Source organism: Prionailurus bengalensis, chromosome X (genome assembly GCF_016509475.1).
Source record: "Prionailurus bengalensis isolate Pbe53 chromosome X, Fcat_Pben_1.1_paternal_pri, whole genome shotgun sequence".
In the NCBI taxonomy this organism is placed as follows: Eukaryota; Metazoa; Chordata; class Mammalia; order Carnivora; family Felidae; genus Prionailurus; species Prionailurus bengalensis.
Window position 1 is genome coordinate 101,888,382 of NC_057361.1, and position 23,996 is coordinate 101,912,377.

Sequence of the window (23,996 nt, forward strand, 5' to 3'; positions counted from 1 at the left end):
CCTCTTCCCCTCTGTCCCCCTGGGGGCCCTTGCTGTTGCCACGGATACCTCTTCCAGTGGCCAGGGGCACTGTGGGGGAAACGGCCCAAGATCCACTGTATCAGGACCTCCCGCCTTAAGTGGCTTTGTAGGGGCTTTTTCGTCTTCCTGGGCAATTATTGGGATTGCCCTTCCGCCAGTCTAGAGATTAACAGGGGCTAGTTAAAGCCATTTGTTACCTTTAAGGCTTCCCTTTTCTTGCCAAACCTGTGGCTCCGCAACACAGCCAGACCCATCCTTAACTAATCCATATATCAGAAAATTCACAACTGATGAAAGCGATAAATAGAAATTACTCACATTACTCACATTAGAAATATATTCTTCCCTGGAAAATGGAGATACCCTAGTGCATTTTGGTGTTTACAGATCATTAACTGCTTGTCGGAAGAACCTAAGAGGAGGGCTGTCAGAAATAAACATAAAACAGCCCATGCATCGAAAGAGAAATAAAATTTGATTTTCAAAAATGAATCTAATTCATGGCACAGCTTTTTCTAGGAATTCATCTGTTACATGATGGAAGGCATACTCTTATCTAGGCATAGCAGCACCAAGCAGGGAAAGAAAAGTTCAAAGGGGTTGAAAAACTTACTTACTGAAGTTGAGCCAATCTACATAGATACGGTTACAGCATTCCAGAAGTCTGGTAGCTAATCTTGGAGTCTCCCGTACAAACATCAGTTATTTTTTTCAATACTTTGGATCCGTGTCTTCCCAACACTGTACCATATATTCAGCACGTCTCATGTTGCCAAGACGGAATTAAAAAGTTCCGCATTCCCTGATTTTGTATTTAAATTTGTAACCTTAATGTTGCATTAATGGCCTGTTTTGCATATCTGTTTGATTGTACCGTCTTAAAGATTCATTTAAACCTGGGGAGGACAGCATGACTCCTACCTGCTTCTCATTAATAACATACTTTTCAGTGAGCGGATAATGAATGACCTGGATAGAAATCAGTAGAAATGCAGATTGCCATTAGGCACAGAAGGGGGGGGAGGCGTCCACTTTTTCCACCATACTGACAAACAATTTCGAGGCAGAAGGTGTTGAAAGCAAGCCTCAAAGAGAGACGACTGTCTAGGAGGGTTCTTAATTAAATAGTCTGTCGTCTTTACATGCAGGACTGTGAAGGAAGAGGCACCTTGACGGAAATTAAAATTTGCAAGTGACTTAAAAAATCTTGCGTTAATAGAGACAAGCCATCTAATTATGAAAAAGAAAACCAGATAACTCGTAGTGACAGATTACCCTAATGGGCTCTGAAAAACACACGGGTCTGCGTAAACATCCTTTAATTTGTTGAGTTCACTATTGTTAGTGGCACACTGGCGGGGGTGCAGAGTAGGGGGTAGCGAGCAGTGAGCATTTCAGCTGATAAAGGGCTGCCATTGGTTGCTCAGAGTTGGAACAGAGGGCAAGCAGGAAAGTCTTAGAGGAAAAATAAAGAACTTTTTTTTTTTTTTAAGTATTATTGGCCTCCTCCACTCTTCTGGAATAGCCCCAGATGATAATGGTCTTGCTTGAGAGATCGAGGGCCTGTTTTTCAAGTTACTGTATTTCTTTGGTAATAAGGTGCTGGTAGGACTTAAGGAGAATGCATTTCAAGCCAACGACTCCTAATAAATTATCCCACAGACCACAGGTTTCACAGGTGCTAGAAAACAGGAAATTTGGAAATGCAACCTGGACTTTCAAGTTCCCTTTACTCTTCTAAATCCTTTAGGATTCAACATGGCTTCCTTCTGCAGTTTGACTGTTGATCCTTACTGAGTGGAGGTCATAACTGTTTTTCTATCAGAAACGCAAGTCAAATGAAATAATGGTTTGCTTAGGTTTACCCTGGAGAGTTTTTAGACTTTGGTTTTGTTTCTGTTCAATAGTAGCAGTGAATACACAGGCCTGAATATAAAACAACCTAGTTTTCTAGATGATTCTTTAAAAACAACAATTTTGCTTCAGCTCACGCATCTGTTCCCTGGGGTTTTTTTTCTTCTTCCTAATGGGGTTTGGTTTGCAAATTTGTGATTTGGCAGCACTGGTTTCAGTGTGGGCCTTTTGGTATGCGTGGTTCAAGACCCTGGTCACCGTATGACTCTAACCAAGCCGAGTGGCCGTAACATTCAACCTGTCTAATTTCCCCCAGTCATACCTCCATATGAAATGCTGGTCCCGTCCTCCCTTTGGTGACTCAGAAAAGGCAAATTTACAGCTGTGACCTTAATATGATTGTAACACAGTTTGAAAATGTAGGCAAAGGCATTTGGAATGAGTACTTGACAAAGTTACTTGGAATTTTTAGTGGAAAGCATCCCTGGAGATTCTACCACTTTCAATTTTGATTACACTCAATTCTTCAACCCATCTATCAGCGCTGATACTGGGAAGTACTATTTTTGAGAAACTGAGGGGAATTGTGAACGTGTCACCTGCCTGCCCACCTCTGTTGGAATTCTTCTCTTGGAAAGGAGAACCAGAGAGAGGGTGTCCAAACAACTTAATGTAACAACTCACAGAGCCAGAAAGAGAAAATTAGGCTAAGTGGAACTTTAGGAAGCATACTCTATTTTTTTTCCACAAATATTTCCTTGTATAATGATCTGCTCTTTTGAAGCAAAGTATAGTTCTCAGGCAGCAATAACGAGAATATTCTTTCATGGCATACCTAGACCCAGGAGTTCATTTATTTTCAATTTTATATGAATAGACTAAATTTAAAAGAACCAGTTCCTGTGCACCCCCAAGGGATTTTTTCCCCACGCAAATAATACAGCTTACCTTTCTCTAGAGTGGCCTTTCATAAACAACAGTCTGGGTAGGCTGTTCCAGAGCTACAGCTCAGACCTGAATGGGTCAGGAGTTTCGCTTCCTCCTTCCCTGCCCCTCAACTTAGGCTACAGCCAATCCCTCCAACTGGTGCCGTCAGACATCGATATGGCCATCACTTCTGCCATCAGAGCAAACAAGAAGAATATTGTGAGACAGACAAAGTCGTTCTTGGTGCCCTTTTGCTGCCTTCTGGTCCCTCTTTGCCTTCTGCTTCACTTAAGCTGTAGACCTGCACCATCCAATATGGTACCCACTAACCCCATGTGACTAGTTCAATTTAAAGAAATTAAAACTAAAATAAAATTTAGAATTCACTTGCTCAGTGGCACTAGCCAAATTTCAAATGTTCAACAGGCATGTGTGGCTAGAAGCTACCATGTTGGACAGCACAGATATAGAACATTTCAGAAAGTTCTATTGGACCGTGCTTCTGACTGTTTCTTCAGTTTCTTGATAGTGAAAACCATATCTTCCACATCTCCATGCCCTATACCATTCTACCATAATGCCTGATACAACTGAACAGGGGGACGGTGGGGGGGGAGGGGGTTGCGGAATTTAACTAAGTTTCCCAACGAAGTAACTAAGTGCTTACTATGTTGTCAAGAGCTGTGCTAAATCCATTATAAGCAATCTCTCATTTCATCATTGCAAGACCACTGTGAGGTAGATCCTATCACCGTCCTCATTTTTTTCAGATAAGGAAACTGAGGTAACGAGAATATTATTTCATGGCATACCTAGACCCAGGAGTTCATCTTTTTTTCAATTTTATATGAATAGAATAAATTTAAAAGAATTTTAATTCTTTAGTTTCTGTGTATGCCCAAGGGCGTTTCAGTGAGTTTAAATGCTTTACCCAAAGTCACTCAGCTAACAAGTACCAAAGTCAGGTCTTTATAACTTCAGGACCTACGTTCTTAACTTCTGCTCTGTGCACCACCAAAAGAAAATACGTAACTGCACATTTCACCACGGACAGGCCAGCCTCTCGCAGAACGCTGGTGACTGGGTAGCTTTTCCACGGGGCTCATGTGGTCAAGGCAGAATAAAGACAGGTTGGGATCAAGGCCTGAAGCATGAAGAATGGGGGGTGTAAAGAAGTATGTTGCTTGTGTTTGTGTGTGGGTATCAAACTAGGTGGCTGACTACTTCTCTAAATGAAATAACAGCAAAGTAGTAGCCTTAACTACCATTTTACACATGGAGACCATTGCCGTTGGCCCCCAGTGGTGAAGATTAGTGAAACCTAATCATTTTTTGAAGTCACCCCCCCAAGCTGCACTTACCAGAAGGTTCTGTAACTCGAGCTTCCATGCCGCAGGGTTTGTGCCAGGACACGCAAACGCCAGAAAATCAATTTTCCTGCAGCTTTCACAGTCAGCGTGTTTGCCAGACAAAACCCCAGCCAGCCACTTTTTTTTTTTAAATCAGCGTAGCACCATTAGAAAGAATACTTACTGGAACACTCCTAACAGCAAGAAGGAAAAGACTTAAATCCAAACCCAACTGTTCAAACTTGAGAGCCACGGGAGATGGTGAAATGTGAATATATTGAAATTGAACATTTTGGTGGCCGCATTTGGACTTATAAGGCATTCTCTGCTAAGCATCTAATGAATTAGCTTTGATCCTAGTCTCTGCCTCGGTAGCACTGACAGCACATAACTTGGCATCATCCTTCTTCCCGCCCACATGTGCCCATGCCCTCAGTGTGCCCCTGACTTATCACCCCGTGACATCCCAGCTTGCCTGCCGTCCCCAAGACCTATCTTGATTCTCCTTCCCTCCCGTATTCCTCTGGCACAAATTCTCTAATAAACCAAATTATACAAAGGTGGTGGGTGTGAGTTTCGTTACCCTCCCATTTACCACGATAGCGTAATCTAATTTATTGAGAATTTACTACATGCCAGGCACTGTGCTGGGTGCTTTATAGGAATGACCTCACTTCATATTCTATCTCCATTTCAGAGATAATTATTAGAGTGTTAGAGGAATTTAAGTAATTTGTCCAAGTCCAACAGAAGGCATGATCTATAATGGTAGGATTTAGGGCCTTGTGACAGACTAGTGGAGTATTATATTGGTGCCTTTTACACCATAGCATACTTAACAGGCTTCAAAGTTGAACCAAAGAAGATGAAGGCTATATAAAATCATGTCAAAATGACAGGTCAAAGATGTAAACCTCAGTGAAGTCACCGGCATTTTGCTCAATGTAGTCACCAGCAATTTCTTCCCTGGGAGGCAGTGTGGAGTAGTAGGAAAAAACGGGTTTGGGAACCCAACAGACCCCGATTTGAGGGCTAATTCTGCCACTTCGCACCTCTGCAATTATCACCTTACCTCTTTAAGCTTTGAAGGATGGTAGGGGAGACTAATGATGACAATGTAATCAAGAATATAGACTTCCATGTCAAATGATCTGGGTTTAAATCGCAGCTACTTCACTCTTTCATTCAGTTAATACTTACTGAGGGCATTCTATGTGACAGCCTTTGTTCTAAGTCCTCAAATGAAACAAAGTCCTTTTGGACTTTGTCTTTGTGGATGAGACAAAAAAAAAGATAAGCAAATATGTAAATAACGTGTATGTTTCAGTTGGCATTACGTGAAATGAAACAAGCAGGTAAGGAGACAACAGGTCGGGAATGCTATTTTATCTCAGCTGATCGAGGAAGGCCTCTCTGGTGAGGTGACATTTGCTCAGACACCTAAATGAAGTGGGGGGCAGGCCATGAAAACATGGGGTGGAGGGGGTGGGGAGAAATTCATTTCAGATGCAGCGGCACGAGCAAGGCTCTGACCGGGGAACATGCTTGGTCAGTTTGAGAATGAAGGCCCGCGTGGCCGAAGCAAAGCGAGAGAGGGAAGGAAGGGTAAGAGATGAGGGCAGACAAGACAAACCAGAGCCTGTTGTGCTGGGCCTCCCAAGCCCTGGTAAGGACGTTGGATTTTATTCTGTGTGTGATAGGAAGCCATTCTGAGGGGTTTGAGCAGAGGAATGACATGATCCAATTTGTGCACAAAAGGACCGCGCGGACTGCTAGGCGAGGGTAAAAGTTGCAGTACTTTTGACCTTGCAAGTACTTGACCTTGCAAGGATCACCTGTCCATATCCCAGTTTTGGAGAAACGCAAAGACACAACATTTACTCGTGAAGGTGAAGGAGGGCCCAGGAGGTGCACAGGAGTCTATAGTGCCCGGTTCAGGCAGACAGCAGACCGAAGCCACCTTTTCAAATTTGTACCAGCTAGCAGTGCCGCCTGAGCCTTTATTAAAAGTAGCAATTTTAGAGGGGGCTAAATAATTTGGAAGAAAAAGCAGATTATAGTTTTTAATGATGTTCTCTTAACTAAAGATACACAACCTACAGAAGAAATGGACCAAATTCTTAAGCAATAAATAAGCTACAATAATAGTAGATAGAGAAGGAAAAATGAAGGAGGGTAAGGCATTTTTGTTTGAAACATGCCATTTCCCCTTCGTTAGTGTCCTGTTCGCAGGGACGGCTTTTTCCAGCCTCTGAACAGCACCTTTTACAATGCCAAGAAACTCACTCCCCTTTCTGGGACACCCATCCCCTATTCAAATAAAAAGGATCCCTTGCTCAAAGGTAACAGAAACCTTTGTAACATCAGTGACTGCCTCCATGAGGACCAAGACTCCTGATGCCAGAAAGGAGGGACAGAATGGATCTCTGAGCCAAAAAAGACAGTGAAGTCGGGTGAGAGAGGTAGAGACTGAGAACCCAGCCTCTCTGTGGCATGTACAAAGCTAGTTTTATACATACAGTGGTGGAAATGGACAATAGAGGCATGATACCTGCAGTGGCCAAAAAATAAATGCATAAAGCCAGCCCATTCCCCTTTGGGGAATGCTGGAGTACAAAATACCTAAAACCAGCATACCTGGCTGGCTCGGCGAGTGGAGCGGGCAACTCTGGATCTCGTGGTTGTGAGTTCTCACCCCATGTTGGGTGTAGAGATTACTTAAAAGTAAATCTTGCCTCCCAAAAAGGTACCTAAAACCATCGTCCCCTGACCTTTCCTTCCTTCTATCCTCTCAAATTATTCACTTAGAACACACTGTACATGATTGGGGTATAGCGATGTCACAAACACCAATACTTTTTTTGCAAAATGTAATACTTTGTCTACATGCTGACAGCAAATGAATACCGTGAGTGAATTAGCTTCCAATTTATTGGTCTGTTGTGTTAATGTTAATTCTCGACTCTCGACATATCAAAAAAACGCCTGTTGAATCCTGTTGAAATGAAAAATTGTGTTCATGTCCACATCACGAGAAGAGAGTGTGTTATTGTCCTTTGTGCTAGTGCCGCTATATCGAGCACGTTATCATCAGTTGTTGGGGCCCCATTTTAGGAGGGACTTTGAAACATTAAAAAGCATCTAGAAGATGGAGCTTCCCAGAAAGAGGCGGGGGGGGGTGACGGGAATTCATGTCATAAGAGTAATAAATGAAGGCCCTTATAATGTTTAGTCGGCAAAAGAGACAATTAACAGGTGACACGGCAGTGGTAATCTTCAGCAGCCACACCATGTGGAAAAGGGCGTATTTGTTCCATGTACTGCAGAGTGCAGAATTAGGACCCATAGGTGGAACTGCAGTTGTGATATTCATTCATCCCACAGATACATAGTGAGGGTTTCATACATGCCAGGCATTATGCTAGTCACTGGGAATACAGAGAGAGAGAGAGAGAGAGAGAGACGTAATTCCTACTCCCAAGGAGCTCAGGTTGCACTGGAGATGACCATTAGAAAGCAGTACAACCAGTGCTCCGTACAATGGAGAAACGGAAGCGGAAAGAAGAGACCACCCAATTCAGGCAGAAGGCAGGATAGGACTGGAGGGGAGAGAGACTGTCATGAAGGATGTCAGCCCAACAAAAGGAATTTTCTATCAATTTGAACTGTCATAAGTTATGAGCCTCTTCTGAGCTCGGGAGTGCCTCACCACCAGAGACATTTGAGCAGAGAAGCCAGGCTGCATGGGGTGAGAAGCTGAACCAGATGGTTTTGAAGGTTTCTTCTATTTCTAAAAGAAAGGCTGCTACACTACTGATTCCAATTGGATGTTCTATTGATCAAGCGGGTGTTCTCATTTAACTCTTAGGGAAGCAGAAAGCTTCGTTCACCAGGTCTCCCCAGCAGCAGTGTTCTGGTTAATGGGGACTTTAATGTGTGAGCCTCAACTTAACTATCAAACGTAAGTTTTAAAGGAAAATTTGCCATCCTCCCCATATGTCTTCCTCAAAAACGTTTTTTAAATCCAAATCAAATGATGATTACTTTTATTAATGGCAGACCATGGGCATTCACCGGAATGTATCCGAAGACCCAAATATGTGAATAACACTTGAACATAGAATTCCCTCCATAAAATGAAGCAATGATTCTGTTAAATAGGGGATTAAAGTAATTTATCATGCTATTAAGTTCTGTCACTAAAACAAATGATGCTTTCTGTGCTAGAAAAATATGTAATGTTTTTGGCACTTCTCGTATGCCGGGCACTGTTCTAAGTGACATGTACGTATTAACTCATGTCATTTCTCTCAAGAAATCTTTGAAGTAGGCACTTTAAAAAAATTATCCCATTTGATGGATGAGGAAATTGAGGCACGTGGGGGCTCGATAACTTCGACACGTAGCGAGTGAGATTCAAACCCAAGCGATGCGACTCCACACTCTCAAACATGGCACCAGACATTTACGTCATGCGCTTGGTCTACGGAGGAACAGTCATGCGCAGCGATGAGGGGCAGCCAGCGCCACTGCAGAGAGAGGCAAAGTCTGAGTGGTGGGCTAAGTGCAGTCACTAATCACTCGTTTCTACACATCAGCCTCACTGGGCCCAAGATCCAAATTTCCACTCAACAAAAGCAAATTTCTTTGTACAGTTGACCTTCATGACCTGTGACAAATACTTGGAAGGGTGATTGTTGAATCCGTGAATGCTAGAGCTCTGCTTGATCTCCTGTTTTGGATTAATCTGTTCCTCCTCCGTTCATGTATTTCTCCTTTTGGATTTCATATGCTAATTTCTAGCAGTGCTAAGAGAATTCTGCGTGGCCTCTCTGCATACCCGTTGTTTATTCGTTCTGAGGTACAAAATGGTGCTCTGTGGGATGAAATAAATGAATCGTGGCAGGTTTGAGAAAAATGAACTTGCTATTACACATCCTGCCCATAATTTTTTTAATTTCTCCCAGATGATTGAACTAAGATTCAATTCCTTTTATTGCCTTCAGTATTTCAGCCAAAATAAGACAGACTGCAAAAAAAAAAAAAATGCTAGTGATATTTTTTTTCTTCTTTTTGGTCTAAATGTTATACAGTCACTTAAATACCAGTTAGGAAGATAAACGTTTCAGCTCAATTTTTCTCACTTGTGAGCCATTGCTTTTTCCCCTTCTTAACCTCCTTCAGAATTCAGTCATCAACCAGGAGCCAGTCATTTCTGCCACTAACTAACTTTTCATTTCCTGAATTCATTAATATCTGCTGCTTGTACACTGCACACATTCAAAGTGCCCACTTCAAGCACCGCCATTTATTCTCCTAGAAATGCATCATTACCTAAGGGAATAAACCCTTTTAACCTGTATCAGCAATCAAAGCGCTCAAGTAAATGATGAAGTAAATGAATCCAAATTATAGTGCATTCAGATCACAATTCACAAACCCTTTGCCCTTCCCTTATAAATTTATCTTTGGACGTAATAGCCCGTTTGCAAATAATGTAAGAGACAAATTGGTCTGCCCCCTCCCCCTTTCGCTCAGGTTCAATTGGACCAAGATGAACACAAAGTACCTCTTTGCAAGTGCATGGAGATACACACCTACCACAGGCTTGTCTCCAATGCCAAAAAAAAATTGGAATTGACCTAAAAGTCCTTCAATAGGAGATTGGGTAAAGTATGGTGTAGCCATAGCTGGAAATGCTCTGCAGTCATTACAAAAGAGATGTTTATTCTCATAAAAATATAAAGAGTTGCAAGGGAGTGAATGATAAAGACCAAATTCAGGATAATGGCTACTTCTGGCCTGGAGGAAGGTTCTGGAGTTAGAGAGGGGAGTATAGGCAGACTTCAACTAACTTCATAATGTTCTACTGAGTTTTGTGGCAAGTACGGAGGTGTCCTTACATTATGTTTCATATCTTACAGTGCAGCTGAATTATTTACTAGTTTATAAAATTCTTTGAGCCACTGACTAGGAAATTCCTACTGAGGTAAAATTAAGTCATTGAGAGTGTGTTTCATTATGATGTTTCGAAATTGTTTTATGCGTCAGATGAGGATAACGTGCTCTGGAATGAGCATAAATGTCAACGGGTGAGATCTCAATCTTAGAAGACCTTGATTATTGGGGGAGAAAGTTATTGGTGTGGACAACAAAGGCAAGCTCAGTGGCAAAAACAAGAACAAAACAAAGTGGATTATAAAGCATATATCCTGATTGGTTTAGCTGGGAGTTGGAGTCAACGATCTTTAGAGTAACTTCAGCTCTAGAATTCTACAGGGCTATAAAACCAGTGTTAGTAACCATTTTTCACCAACCTTCTGATGCCTTTGACCAACAATCTAGATGTCACCCTGATCCAGCTAAGCTTCAGTTATTAAGCAAATACATCTTAAATGCCTACTATGTACATTGTGCTGGCTGCCAAGAGGGCTACCAAAATGAATCAGGTGTGGACTCTGTCCTCAAGAACACCCAGTAATGTGAGTAGGACAGCCACATAGCCAACTCACCGTAATGCACTACAGTAAGCTCTGTAGCCAAGGTAAGAGCAAAAGTGCTTTAGGAACATCCAAGAAAGCATTTCCGTGGGAGCAGGAGTCAGGAAAGATTTCACAGAAGACACGGTATTTGCTCTGGACCTCATAGGATGAATAGGGATAATTTATGCCTAAGCAAAAGCATAACCAAAGGCATAAGACGTGAAGGTGTGTGGCACATTTCAGTGAACAGTGAGTAGTCCAGTGTGACTAGATCATAGGAGAGTGTAGTCCAGATCATAAGGACTCTTGAATATCATACATAAGAGTCTGAATTTTGTTCTGTAGGTTTTAGGGAACTATGAGAAGATTTTAAAGAATGGTCAGGTTCACATTTTGGAAGGATCGCTGGAAGATAAACTGAAGAGAGAGGTGAAGCCTGGAGAGTAATTGGGAGGCAATGTAGTCCAGACCAAAAAATGGTGGGAGCCCGCTCCAGGGCAATGGTAACGAGAATGGAAAGAAGACAAAAGAACAGAGAGGACATTTCTATGTCCGAATAAACAAGGCGTAATAAGAGGCCGAGGAAGGAGTAAAAACCAAGCTTGGATGTTCGGTGCTTTCCTCATAGAACTTAGGAGAGCCAGGCTTTATAAGGAAGATAGTAAGTTTGGTCTGGAAATGTTTAATCTGAAAGTATCTACACGACCATCAGGTGGAGATGTCCATCAGCAAGGCTTGTTTGCTGTCTCCCCAATACATACCTTGGCTTCAACCTCTTGTCTCTACTTCCATTGTTCCCAACCTAGTCCAAGTCACCACCATCTCTCCCCTGGACTATTAGAATAGCCTCCTAACCACTCTGGCCCACCTTAGAGCATATTCTCCATACAGCAGCTAGAGTGATGCTTTAAATTTTTAAATCAGATCTTATCACATGCCTCCTCAAAGTCCTTAAATAATTTCAGAAATTTTCAGAAATTTTCAGAAATTTTCAGAAATGTCAGAAATAAATAACAGGGGCGCCTGGGTGGCGCAGTCGGTTAAGCGTCCGACTTCAGCCAGGTCACGATCTCGCGGTCCGGGAGTTCGAGCCCCGAGTCGGGCTCTGGGCTGATGGCTCGGAGCCTGGAGCTTGTTTCCCATTCTGTGTCTCCCTCTCTCTGCCCCTCCCCCGTTCATGCTCTGTCTCTCTCTGTCCCAAAAATAAATAAAAAACGTTGAAAAAAAAATTTTTTTTTAAATAAAATAAAATTTAAAAAATTAAAAAAAAAAAAAGAAATAAATAACAGAATAAATCCAAACTTTTTACCATGTCTTACAGGGCCCTACAAGATCTGACCTCTGATTATCCTTCTGAACTCATTTCCTACCATTCTCCCTTTTGTTCATTTGGCTTCAGCCATATTGGCTTTTTTTTTCCTGTTCTTCTTGCAAACCAACTATGGAATCCAGATTCGCAATCCAAGTGAACAGTTTGAGTGACTCAGTAAGGTCCTCAGTGGGTGTCCGATCACCGTAAACACAAGGTTTAATTTGCATGGCGATAACTCTGAAAGTTCCAGCCCTCTGGAATTATTTAAGCAGGTCAACGCAGGCTTCAAGAATGTAGCCAGCCAAAGTCCAGAGAAGAGCAACTAAATCATCAAAAAAGTTGAGGCAGGGGCCAGGAAACCCCATAAAAGGACACTTGAAATCCTGGCATGTCAGTAGTCTCTACCATGCTACCTCACCTCTGGTCAAATAGCACTTTAGAATTTTTCTGTTGGGTTTTCATTCCCAAGGACATAACTCCCAACTCAACTGGAAGTCATGGGGTCATTAAGACCATGCTTCCTTTATATTCTCCAGAATGCCTATCATAGATCTATAAGCATTTAGCATGTGTTCTAAGGACCACCTGAATTGAGATGACATTTAGTGGCATTAAATTCAAAATCCAAAATGGTAAAGATGAGGGAAACTTGGCTTGGTTGAAAGAACTAACAGTTTGGCCTCAACCTGAGTTGAAAGAGGGACTATTCACTCTATCATACTCTTCCCACACCCAGGAGAGTGCTTTAGATACAGCAGGTGCTCCACAAATATTTGTTAAAAGGATGGATGAAAGGCTAAATACATTAACGCAAACTCAGGCAGTGTTATGCTAGGAAATAATGCTCCAGCGACAAGAAGCAAACAGTTTATTTTTCATTCTGTGTTCGTCAGATATCTGGGGTACCATGTCTATTTCTAGACAATCTAATTGAAGAGAGGCATCGCTAACTAGAATCCTGTGGGGGATAGACCAAAATTGTGAGTGTTCCAGAAATAGTATTAGACACCAGTGGAGTTCAACCTGATGGAGAGATGAAGAGGGGGGTATAACAACAGCCTTGCAATACTTGGAGGGCCGTCATGCAGAAGAAGGAACAGAATTGCTTTACGTACTCTAGCAGATAGTGCTAAAGGTTGGGAGTCCTAGAGAAACAAATTTCAGCTCAGAATAAGAAAGTGCTTTCTTACAATAATTAATGTCCCGTGCTGGAGTAGGCTAACTGAAATGGTTGTACGCTCCCCTCCAATCGCATTTTTTTTTTTTTTCCGGGCAGGTAAAGGGTCACCACATAGCAGGATATTGTAGGGGAGATTTCTGAATTGAGAAGAAGATTGAACTGAGGAAGTGTTTTTCCAACTAGATTGCAACCCATTAGTGGAGCCATGAAATCAATTTGGTGGGTCCTGACTGGCGCTTCTTTCTTTTTTCCGGTGAATTAGAATACAATAGAAAGTATCAGAGAGCATCGCAGGTCACAAAGATGCAAAGATGAGTGCGGTGTTGAGTAGCCGATTTTGGAACCATGTTTACATATGTATGAATGTACCTACTGGGCCACAGCGTGACATGCTCTTCTTACCATGGGTTGCGATCGAAATTGTTTGAAACCCACTGCACCGAGACCTTTTCCAGTTTTCATATCTGGTGTCTAAGAATGCTTGTCTCTGTTGCAGAGGTCCAAAATTGCTGTCTATGAGAAAATGTGGTCTTACATGAAATCAGCAGAGCCATCTGTGTTTACCAAAACAACAGCAGACGGAGTGGCCCGGGTGCGGAAGTCCAAGGGAAAGTTCGCCTTCCTGCTGGAGTCAACCATGAATGAGTACATTGAGCAGAGAAAACCGTGTGATACCATGAAAGTTGGTGGAAATCTGGATTCCAAAGGCTATGGTGTGGCAACCCCTAAAGGCTCAGCATTAAGGTGGGTGGAATAATATAACAATATCCGTGTTGTTATAGTATTCCACCTACCCTGATGCATTTTGTTGTCATTTTCTTTCTTGTGGATTTTGAGGTAACTTTTAAAAGTTTAAAACCTACAATATTCCATGGAGTTAAATAAGACGGTAAATTATGGTTTCATCTATTTAATGCATCCATTTTTTTTTAATGTTCTCTCTCTGTGTTGTCCTCTCTGACTGTTTGTTGCTGTTTTAATTTTACAGTTCAACGGCTTTTTCAATTTAAATGGTAAAAGCCAAGTTATGGTGCCATATGTGACGAATGTTAATTGCATGGATGTGGTGTTCTTGTTACTTTTTTTCTCAAAGACAACTTCCCCATCCCGCACACTTCGGTTTTGAGCAAATGTTACCCTCCATGCCACCTTCCAATATTTAACCCTGTATTCGCTGTACAGACATTTTTCTAGCTCCACGTTCTGTGAAATTTAGCCAATTTGTCCTCTTGTGCTCCTTTTTATACGTTAACGATTTCCTACGCATTTGTGCATTTTCTTACAAGTTATGTTTTATCGTTTCAAGAAATGCTGTTAACCTGGCAGTATTAAAACTGAATGAGCAAGGCCTCTTGGACAAATTGAAAAACAAATGGTGGTACGACAAAGGAGAGTGCGGCAGCGGGGGCGGTGACTCCAAGGTCAGCCTCAATGTCACCACAACCGGGTACCCTTAGTGACGAGTAATCGGCAAGACTGTTATCTTATTACTGAGGAGAGAGCACAAGACGCACACAGAGAGTGGAATGACCAGGTTATTCCGCTGCCTGGCAGCTTTGGGAACCAGAAAGACTTTGGGGCACTGCCCGCATTTTTGATCTAACTTGGGTCCCTTCTTAAACTCCCAGACAGAGGCTCCCCCTCCACACCCCTCCCTTCCCCTCACACGCCAGACCGGTTGCCTTATGAAGGCCACGGTGTGGGTCTCCACGGCCTAGGCTCTCAAGAGCCCAAGGCTTTTCCTTGAGACTGTCCCCGCCTGCCTCACATGAGCGGTGTGAGAAGTCAAATCTATCTACTGAAAAGTCGGGTTACGGCCTTTTTTTTCCCCCTAAGGCATGATGGTTGCTCACCGAGGTTGATTGGTTGATTAGAGTTGCCTTCTTCAGTCGTGTGTATGAGTGATGAGATGTTGTTCTTCATATGCGGTGGCCTATTTAAGCTGGCCCCACTTAACTTGAAAAGCCAAAGAACGAGCTCGGTTTCAAGTTAAATGGGGTCTTTCTTCAGTAGGCCACCCCATATACAGACTCGGCAAAGATATTTTGTATCTTTAAACAAGCGCGTCGCCTAACCGTGATACTCCATGTGTATGAATCCCTGATTTGGCTTCTCCGTAGCCGTGTTCTTGGTTCAGGTAGGTCTAATTGTTATCCAGGCTGCCATCATGAGAAAACCCATCTCACTTGGCATTCCTTTGGCTCCATAATGCTCTTCGGGACTAGAAAGAACGAATAACCCTCATCCAAGCAACGAGAAGTAGTTGCAAGCTCAGAAGCCATGACAGCAAGTAGTGGAAGGACACGTTGGGTAAGTACAGGAGAGGACCTGAGAACACAATCCTCCATGACCCAAAGGGCATGACAATTATATTGAAGCATGTAAGATCGACTCTTGTACAACCAAGATACCATGGGCATCTCTTAAGGTGAAGAACAGTGTTTCCCACACACAGGCCAACAGACAGGCAAGCCAAACCTTTTCTCCTTCGGAGACAATGGTTACACCTCTGCTCTCCTCTTTCTCTCTCCATTCCGCAGGATCCTGATGGAAAAGTTAGTTTGCCAGTCTGCAGGATAACATGGGTTTGGAAACACTGATACAGAGCACAGAGCACTTTCAAAGTGATAAATTCAAATACAACTTTCTTCAACACATAATCTTACCAGGCATTGGTGAGGTCTTTTGCTGTAAAACCTTGATTAACCAGAACTCACCTAACCACTACCCCAACTAACTGAATTGCCCCTCCTCAGTACTCCACATTGATGAGAAAGCAGCAATAGTACCAAAACAGAAGACTGCAACGAATTGATCTTTTGTTGTTGTTAATCATTTGCCACGAGATGACCTGTGGTTAGGTCACATTCAGCTTTGTCTCCCATATCTTCTATCTGGATTGACCCTCAAACATTAGAGGCTGCTTCCCGGAGGCGAGAAAGTGGATACAAGCATTTTGAGGAAAAAAAAAAAAAGTCATTAGCCAAGAATGAAACAAAATGAGTACTCTTATCGAAAATTCCATTCATCCCTTATGGATTCCAATTAATCAAGGTTTTACCGTGTGTCAGAAAGCAGTAACTTCCTTTCCCACCAGTGTGAACCGATGACAATCACAGTTTAGCCAAGCTTTGGGCTCCTTTGAGGTTTACAATGGCTAACCTGACACCTAGAGTATTTAGCACCTTCTTCTTGGTCTTTTTCTCATGTTGTTAGCAGGCCACGGAGAACCTAATTAGATCATGCAGGATGAAACCCGAGCTGGATTGGATACACTGCTCTCGAGAATTCACTCAGCATGGTTACGAAGGAGCCATGGACTGTGTCAAGATCCACATGATGCCAAGTGCCCAGAAGTTTTCAAATAACCAGATGTGTGATGTTACACAAACCAAAAAAATCTGCATGTATTTGGCCGAATGTTTACTTTCCACCCAGATGTTTTGGTATATCATGAAGACCCCTAGCACTTTAGACCAGCTATTTGCTAATTACAACGAGCAATCAAGCTTTTCTCTTTCCTCAGCTGATACTGCTGCAAAGTTATCAAGTAACTTTATTGCCAGCCCACGATTTCCAGATTATCTGATTTTTGATATGCAAATAGAGAAAGATCTCAGTAGAGCCTAAATGTTTCCAACTTCTTTGGCGTTAGTGCTACCTGCCAGGCATCTCTCAAATCGCTTGTTTTGGTCATCCCTCCAGCCAGCCTTTTGAAATAAGTCAACCCTTTTCTCAGCTCTGGATAATAGTAAAATGAGTGCTGCCTATCCAACGATTGCTTATTCTGTTTCCGGATTACAAGGAGCTTGCCTTTATCTTCTTCCTCCTTGCTACCTACGGTTCTCTGGGAGTGAGCAAGAGTATCGGGAAAGGGGCCAAGAGAGGTTTGTTAAGCAAATGAAGACTTTAGATTGTCAGTTGAAGTTTTTCCTTAAGAGAACAAATTTTTTTCTCAAATGTTGCAAGCATGTGTTAGATACAATCATATGGGTCACAGACCTATCCGCTAAAGTATTTCTCACAAGGACCTCCACGGTGGCAACGTAGTATAGTAGGTTTGAATTACAAAACAGACGTGAAGTAATAAAACCGTCCTTCTTCAAACCTGTTTTGTAATTTAGGACTTTCCCATTTAGACAGTCCTTCCCCTCCGACGGTCCAGATCCATGCAGTTTAACTGAATTAGTAAAATAGCTTGGGAATTACACTTCCTGATTGTATTCCATCCCCAGTTACCATGACAACTGACTGTTGAATATATAGCATCATTTCACAGAGAATGAGACCCAGAGATGGTGGTGACTTTGAGAAGGTCACACAGCTAATGCTGCCACAAATCTCTGCTGACTTTCAGGGTCACCTCTTGCGATGATACTGCAGACAGCAATTTATCACATGTACCCATCCAATGAGCAATGTGAATCTGATTGCATGGGATAGATTTCCCTAAGAATCAGGTTCATTCACAACTACCTGGCTTACAAGGCAAATGGCGTATTTAAGCCATTTCAGCCCTCAGTACTGATTACTAAAAATGACAATAATCACAAAGCCTGACATTTATGAGTGCTTTTACTTTTGCAAAAACACTCCCACACCTATTATCTCTGAAACGGGGAGAGGTGGAAAAACCTGTAATACTTATCTCTCGGTCTCTCTCCTGCGACCTTAAAATAACGCTATTATGGGCAGTTATGTTAAATTGTTGACTTTAACCCCCTGGCATGAGCCGTCATGCGTTCTAAGCCTAGTCTCAAAAAGTTACTCCTCTTTGGAAGGAACCAGCAATATTTTCGGGCTGTTTTAAATGTGCACGTGCCCAAACTAATGAAATAGATATTTACTTCATTTTTGAATACAGGGGATTAAGACAGGGTCAGTCACTGAGGTGGCCCCTGAGCCAGACCTATAGACTAGAACTGAAATACTGCTTGGTTTCACCAGTCTCCTGAACCTGGGCTAATAGGACCCCAACAAATCATACCTGATCCTTCCTTGATGGCCTACAAATGTACAGGCAAGGATCATGAAAGTTAGAGGTGTGGTCGGGGAATTTTTAACCTGCGAATCACCCTTTGTGTTAGCGCGTTATCACGGCGTGTGCGCAAATGCGGTAATTAAGAGCCAGTAGGTTGTTTCGGTAATAAACCCCAAGCACCAGGGCTTTGTGACACAGCCAGCGAAAGCCTGTCGCTGTGAATCACAGCAGAATGGGGATTTAGCTGCTGAATGACCACATAAGCACAGTCAGCCTCCCTTCACAGCTGCCTGTCACCTCAGACTTTCAAATTCTTCTGATCTGCCCCCACCCACCCTGCTTCACTCCCTTACTCTTGGGGAAAGGGCACCAGCTTAGCTTTCCTGAGTAGACTTACCTTACTAGAGGGGGTCTGGTCTGTGAAAGAAGCTATCTGTGACTGGAGTGACAAGGCATTATGGACCCTACCCTACCTCACCCTAAAGTGGCCCTGGCTTCAGTTCCATCTAGGGATTCAGACTTCCAGTGTCTGTATGTTGCAAGCTGGAAACCGGCAGGCTTTGTGCTTTGGGGGAACATTGGAGCAGAACGTTTAAATGGAACCATTCTGAACCCCTTGACCGGAAGGAGAGCTGTATGATAGGTGCCTTAGCTTGCAAGGCGTCTAGGGAAGTAAGCGATGACGATGCGATATGCAGTTAAACTTTGATCGATTGAAGAAGTGGTTGAATGATCATTATGATTTCTAGGATATTGATAGAGAAATGCAGCGGGGTTATATTCAAAACTATGCAGAGACTAGAATAAACTAACCAATGTGACCCTAGGGAAGGAAGCGCTTAGGGAACTTGCTTTCAGAAACTCAAAAAGTGGCTTGCAGTGAAAATGAGTTGTGTTTCTTTTCACGTGGGTGCTTTTATAGTACCTGGAAAGAGTTTGTTCTCTTAAGAAATTCAGTCATCCTTCCTTCTAATCGCTAGCAGACATTTTTTTAAACCTCAGGCATTTGCTTAGCAAGTCTCGTATCCAAAGATAGTAAAAAGTTGGTGGTACTTAGATGAATGAGGTGGTGCTATGTTTCCCATATGTATAAATGAGATCCTCCGTTTTGTGTGTATTTCTTCTTCCATGTATGTCTACAATCCTCCTCTCCTATGCCGCCGTCTCTTAACCGCTTCTCTTCCACACCCAGAATTCTTTGACATTCTTGGGCCTTGGGTAACGGATGTGAATCTACATCTGCCTTTTACCTGCAACAAGATGGACCTTTTATTGGCAGGAGCCATCCCTAAAGGTAGACATTTTGGATGCCCAAGGTTAAGACGGATCCCAATGACTCTTTATTGACACTGTTATGTGTGTAGGCAAGAATCATTACAGATCGATGGCACTTCCTGGGTCTTAGAAGAAGTTCCTGTGAATCACCGAGGCTGGTTTGGGATCAAGGAGTAGGGTGAGTATGTTATGCTCTTCGTTGGTTTGCATGTCTCTGTGCTGGTGCTGCCTCCTGGAAGTATGAAGAACCTGACAGTTTTCTTTCCTGGTAGTGACTAAATTTGCTCCTTGAACTTACTCAGGTCTTCTTCCCAAGAGCAAACCCTCACTTTCTCTCAAGTGGCTGCTTCAAGCAAGGGACCTTTTTGCCTTAAGAACTGAACCAGTCCAGTGACTGCCAAAACCATTGATTTTGCCAGATGGTGTTAAAGAATAAATTCTACCACCGGAAAAAAAAAATGTAATCCAGAAAAAAAAATTAATTAATCCATTCTCATGATTTTTTTTTAAATTGACTGCGTGGCCTTAACATGATTTCTATGATTAAGACATGATTAGTTGCCTTTGGTGTTATCCTGATAACTTGAATGTGTTTCTTATTGACAAATGACCAAATGTTCAACACCAGAGCTACAGAAAGAGCAGCAGGAGTGAAAGGCCTGAAGGTAAGAATGCTATTGTACAATTGCCAAGAGGAAAGACACCGCTGCCGTGGCAGAGTGAAACGGTGTGTGTCTATACCCTTTCTGCCCCACTAAGACCAAATCGTTTGGTTTCCTTTCATTTGGAGAGAAGGTTATAGAACCACACTCTCCGAAAGGCAAGACAGCCATGGAAAAGAAACATGAAAGATTTGAAATGATTGAAATACATGCACTGTGGGTGGGAAGTTGGTGGAATGGGGGTGGGGGGTAAAATTTATGGAGAACAATTGAAATCCATTCTCTTTTGACTTTCTAGAGAGCGGTATAGCATTTGGCCCTTGGCACATGAGGCAAATCCCCATTGGTCACAGGTGGCAAAAGTGTGTTCCAAGTGCTAAATTCACCTTAAAGCTTCATTTCATCTGGCCTTGAAGCAAATATTTCTCAAAATATAAAACTAAGGCAATAGCATACTTTACATTGAAAAGAAAGAGAGGGAGAGAATGAGAGGGAAAAGATGGACTCTGCTGGTGCGTCCTGTCTAGTAACATCACTGCTGGAAAGTGCAGATAAGTGGATGCTGGAATGCGTGCTAGGAGAGGGTGGTATGTGCCCTGGCATGGCAGCAAGTAGTCAGGTTTCAGATCTGATATCCAGACCCCATTTGTTGTGATCTAATGGAGTGTAAGCTAAGACTGATTATCTTTCTATGGCTCACGGTCAAGAGAGGCCTATGGGGGGCCGGGGGGGCCGGGGAAGAAAGAAGATGCTGGCATCCTTCATATTCAACTCTCAGTGAACGTTTTGCCTAGAGTCGGGGGCATGACCTCGACATCTTCAGAAACACATGTCATGTGGGTTTCCGATCTAATGTGAGATCAGTTTCTGTCTTCTCAGTCTATGTTTTTCTTTCTCGGTGCCACTGGGATGGACCAAAGGAAACACATTTATACATAATAAAACCCAACCAAATTTGATAGTTTGAGTTTTTAATGGATCTCAAAACAGAGTTTTCCAGTGCATCATGTCCGTTATGACTTGTGGAAATATCTGTGGCCACGTTTTAACCAAAACTGTTGTCTCCAGATGCTTAACAACTTCCCTGAGCCCCTTCTCTCCATCAGGGATGAATTGAGTGAGTCTTCCCACACAAATCGGGGTGTGTGAGATAGTCCACGAGCAACCATGGTTTTGGATTCCTGTTCCACATGGAGAGGTTGGACAAAGGCCGGGTTTGGCAGAAATCATCAGTGAAATTTGCAACTTGTAGAATCAAGGGGTCTATCCCGTTGAATTTGAGAGATTATCATCTGGAAATGCACTGGCTTCACTCACATATCCACAAGTAACTTCTGTAGCCCAGATGCTCATCAATAGGTTTCAGTCACTAGCATTGTTAGGCCCTTAGTAAAATGACTCACAGCTTTCAACTCCCGATGTTATATGCATGCATTATTGAATTTGCTCTTTGCACTTATATTAAATTATGATCTCATTAGCAAGGAGTTAAATCGGTTTGAGCTACATTTGTGAACTACACAGATATAAATTCTCAGAGGGAGCTTCTTGCAACTAAGCTCTGCATGACTGCCAATCATCAGGGCTGCCCCTGGGACTGAGGGTTGCTTGGGTGGCCAGAGCCCAGTAATGCCAGCAGTCATAGGTACGTGCTCCCAGGTTGTGGAGAAAGCTCACGCTGATCCAAGGGTAGAAGAATTGAAATAAACCCTCATTCTCCTAGAATCCTACATCCAGAAAGCCCTGTGAAAAGAATCAGATAGAGACTTTTTTTTTTAAGACTCCAGATTCTGCCCAGAGACATAGGGCATATTTTGAGCTGCAGTGACCTCCAACAGCTACCGTACGGAGAGGTCACATATCCCAAGATAACCAACAGGAAACAATATGAAGGACCTCAGAGCAAATCCTTCCATCTAGCAAGGAATCCTCTCCTGCTTGGTCATCAGGTGGCTTCAACTTAATAAATCAAGACCTACCTGGGCAGAGCTGTCTACAGCTGCCTGAGTGCACATGCCTGTGATTTCCCGAGTGATGCTAGGAGTTTTCCAGAAAAATCTAGGGAAGGAAGTGAGCGATTGGGAAAGGTGAGTTGTCACCATGAAAAGCTGAAAGGTCTCCAGCAGAAAAGCCAGTGAAAGAGACGATGGATATCCTCCCTCCACCAGGCTGCAGACAGTTCTAAAAAGTCACCCCCCAAAAATCACTAGGTACCAAGAAGCAAGTGTCAGTAACTTGGAGTGAGGTTTAGATGAGGCATAAGGCGAGGGGAGGGCTTCCAGCTTAGGTTGTGATAAGCTTCCATTTTCATCATCCGGACACTGTGTTTGTTAGAGCAGGTTCTTAATTATGCAAATACACCACCCTTACTCATCTATTTCTTTTACTTCTCTGTGAGCTCCTTGTCTTTCTCTGTAACCTACATATTTACCCGTATATCTATCCCTCTCCCTCCTAAGGGCGCCATTGAAGATCTTCTGGCGTCATTAATTAAGCAGACATTTGCTCTTTAGGTGTCCCCGCTCAGAGACGAGAAGTGAAGCCACTGAGAGCAGGATATATCCCACAGTCTCTAGGGTAAACAAACTGTACTGCACCCCAGGTTCCTATATTTTTCAGGCTCAGAGACATATATCTACAGTACAGATTTTTATACCAACCCTTTCAGGATCGTCATTTGGAGGAATCAGCTTGGTCATTAACTCACTAGGCCATTTTTTCTTCTTTCCCCCTCTGGCGAGACTCCACACCCTCCCATCACTCGGCACATTTCTGTCTTTGTTCATGACTCCAAACTGCCTATTTGGGGCATTTCCTGAACTTGAAATTGAAAAATAAATAAATTGGACACTTCTTTGGAAATAGAGCAAAAATTTTAGTTACTTTTTTTTTTAAATAAATAGTTCCTACCTTCACAGAAAAAAAAATGGTCTTCTTGTCCTAAAATAGTCTCCAGATGCAATGCTGGCCATCACTGAGAGAACACTGAACTGGTTGGCACAGCCCAGGAATGAGCTGGGAACCTGGACAACCGCCACCTGGGGCTGGATGCTTTGGATTAGTGAGCACAGTCCTTTGTAGCTGAGGTACTGCCCAGTGTGGATGGCAGAGATAAGCAAAAATTTGTATCAGCCAGTTAGGGTTGTTGTTGTTGTTGTTTCAAAAGTAGAACTCCTTTTCACGGCGCTACGAATTATAGGACTACCTCCATTAAAAGAGAGCGAAAGAGAGATGCCACTCCATGCCTGTCCCCCATACTCAGGATCCACTGTCCCACCACAGCTCAGAACTGCCCTCACATCCTTTTAAATGACTCTCTAACTCACATTTGCTCTTACCCTCTCCATCCGATCCACAATCCATATACATTTCTATGACTCGGGCGCGGCACACGCCGTTCTCTCCTTGAGGGAGCTTTACACTCTCTGAACATTGTGTAAACAAAATGGAACAAAGGGTTGGAGTTTGTTAAGTAGTTACTCCGGTTCATTTCCCATTTCCCAAGAAGCTTTGCATTTTAACGAGGAACACGTAGAGGGGTGTGATTCTCAGGGTGGAATTTCAGGTACCCGTGAGGAAAATAGTTTGGGACAGCGGGATATTCCCAGACCCCCTGAAATTACATCACCAAGCTCTCCTGTTCGCTCCCTGAGCCTCCTGACCCTTGCCTTTGTCTTGGGAGGGCTGTACTCAGCAGAAGGTTCGTAGCCAGCCCTTCAGAGGGGAGAATTCCTGAGTAATTTCCATGATAGGAATCTGACCTACTTTTTAAATTCTTTCTGTTCTCTATTGAGGTGAGTACAATAAATATTTCTGACTTATAATTCTCTTAGGTACTAGTTAAGGGCCTGCAGTAATTGCTGTGAAACATTCCCCTGGAGACATATAGCCGCAGCACGCTGAACAGCCCGCTGCAAGATACGCCCTTGCTAGGTTGAGAGCTACTTGGAGTA

General features: G+C 42.9%; 1 protein-coding gene across 7 annotated transcripts in view; it reads left to right on the forward strand.

The window, feature by feature from the left end:
• Positions 1-23,996, forward strand: part of GRIA3 (glutamate ionotropic receptor AMPA type subunit 3) — a 265,605-nt gene that overhangs the window by 228,232 nt on the left and 13,377 nt on the right. For 4 of the 7 annotated variants that reach the window (XM_043570766.1, XM_043570765.1, XM_043570763.1 and 1 more), the window contains one exon: positions 13,622-13,869. In XM_043570766.1, the coding sequence (XP_043426701.1) occupies positions 13,622-13,869 (248 nt within the window). Of the gene's footprint in view, positions 1-13,621; positions 13,870-14,431; positions 14,547-23,996 lie in introns of all 7 variants that reach the window. The other 3 variants (XR_006295732.1, XM_043570762.1, XM_043570767.1) reach the window with 1 other exon arrangement.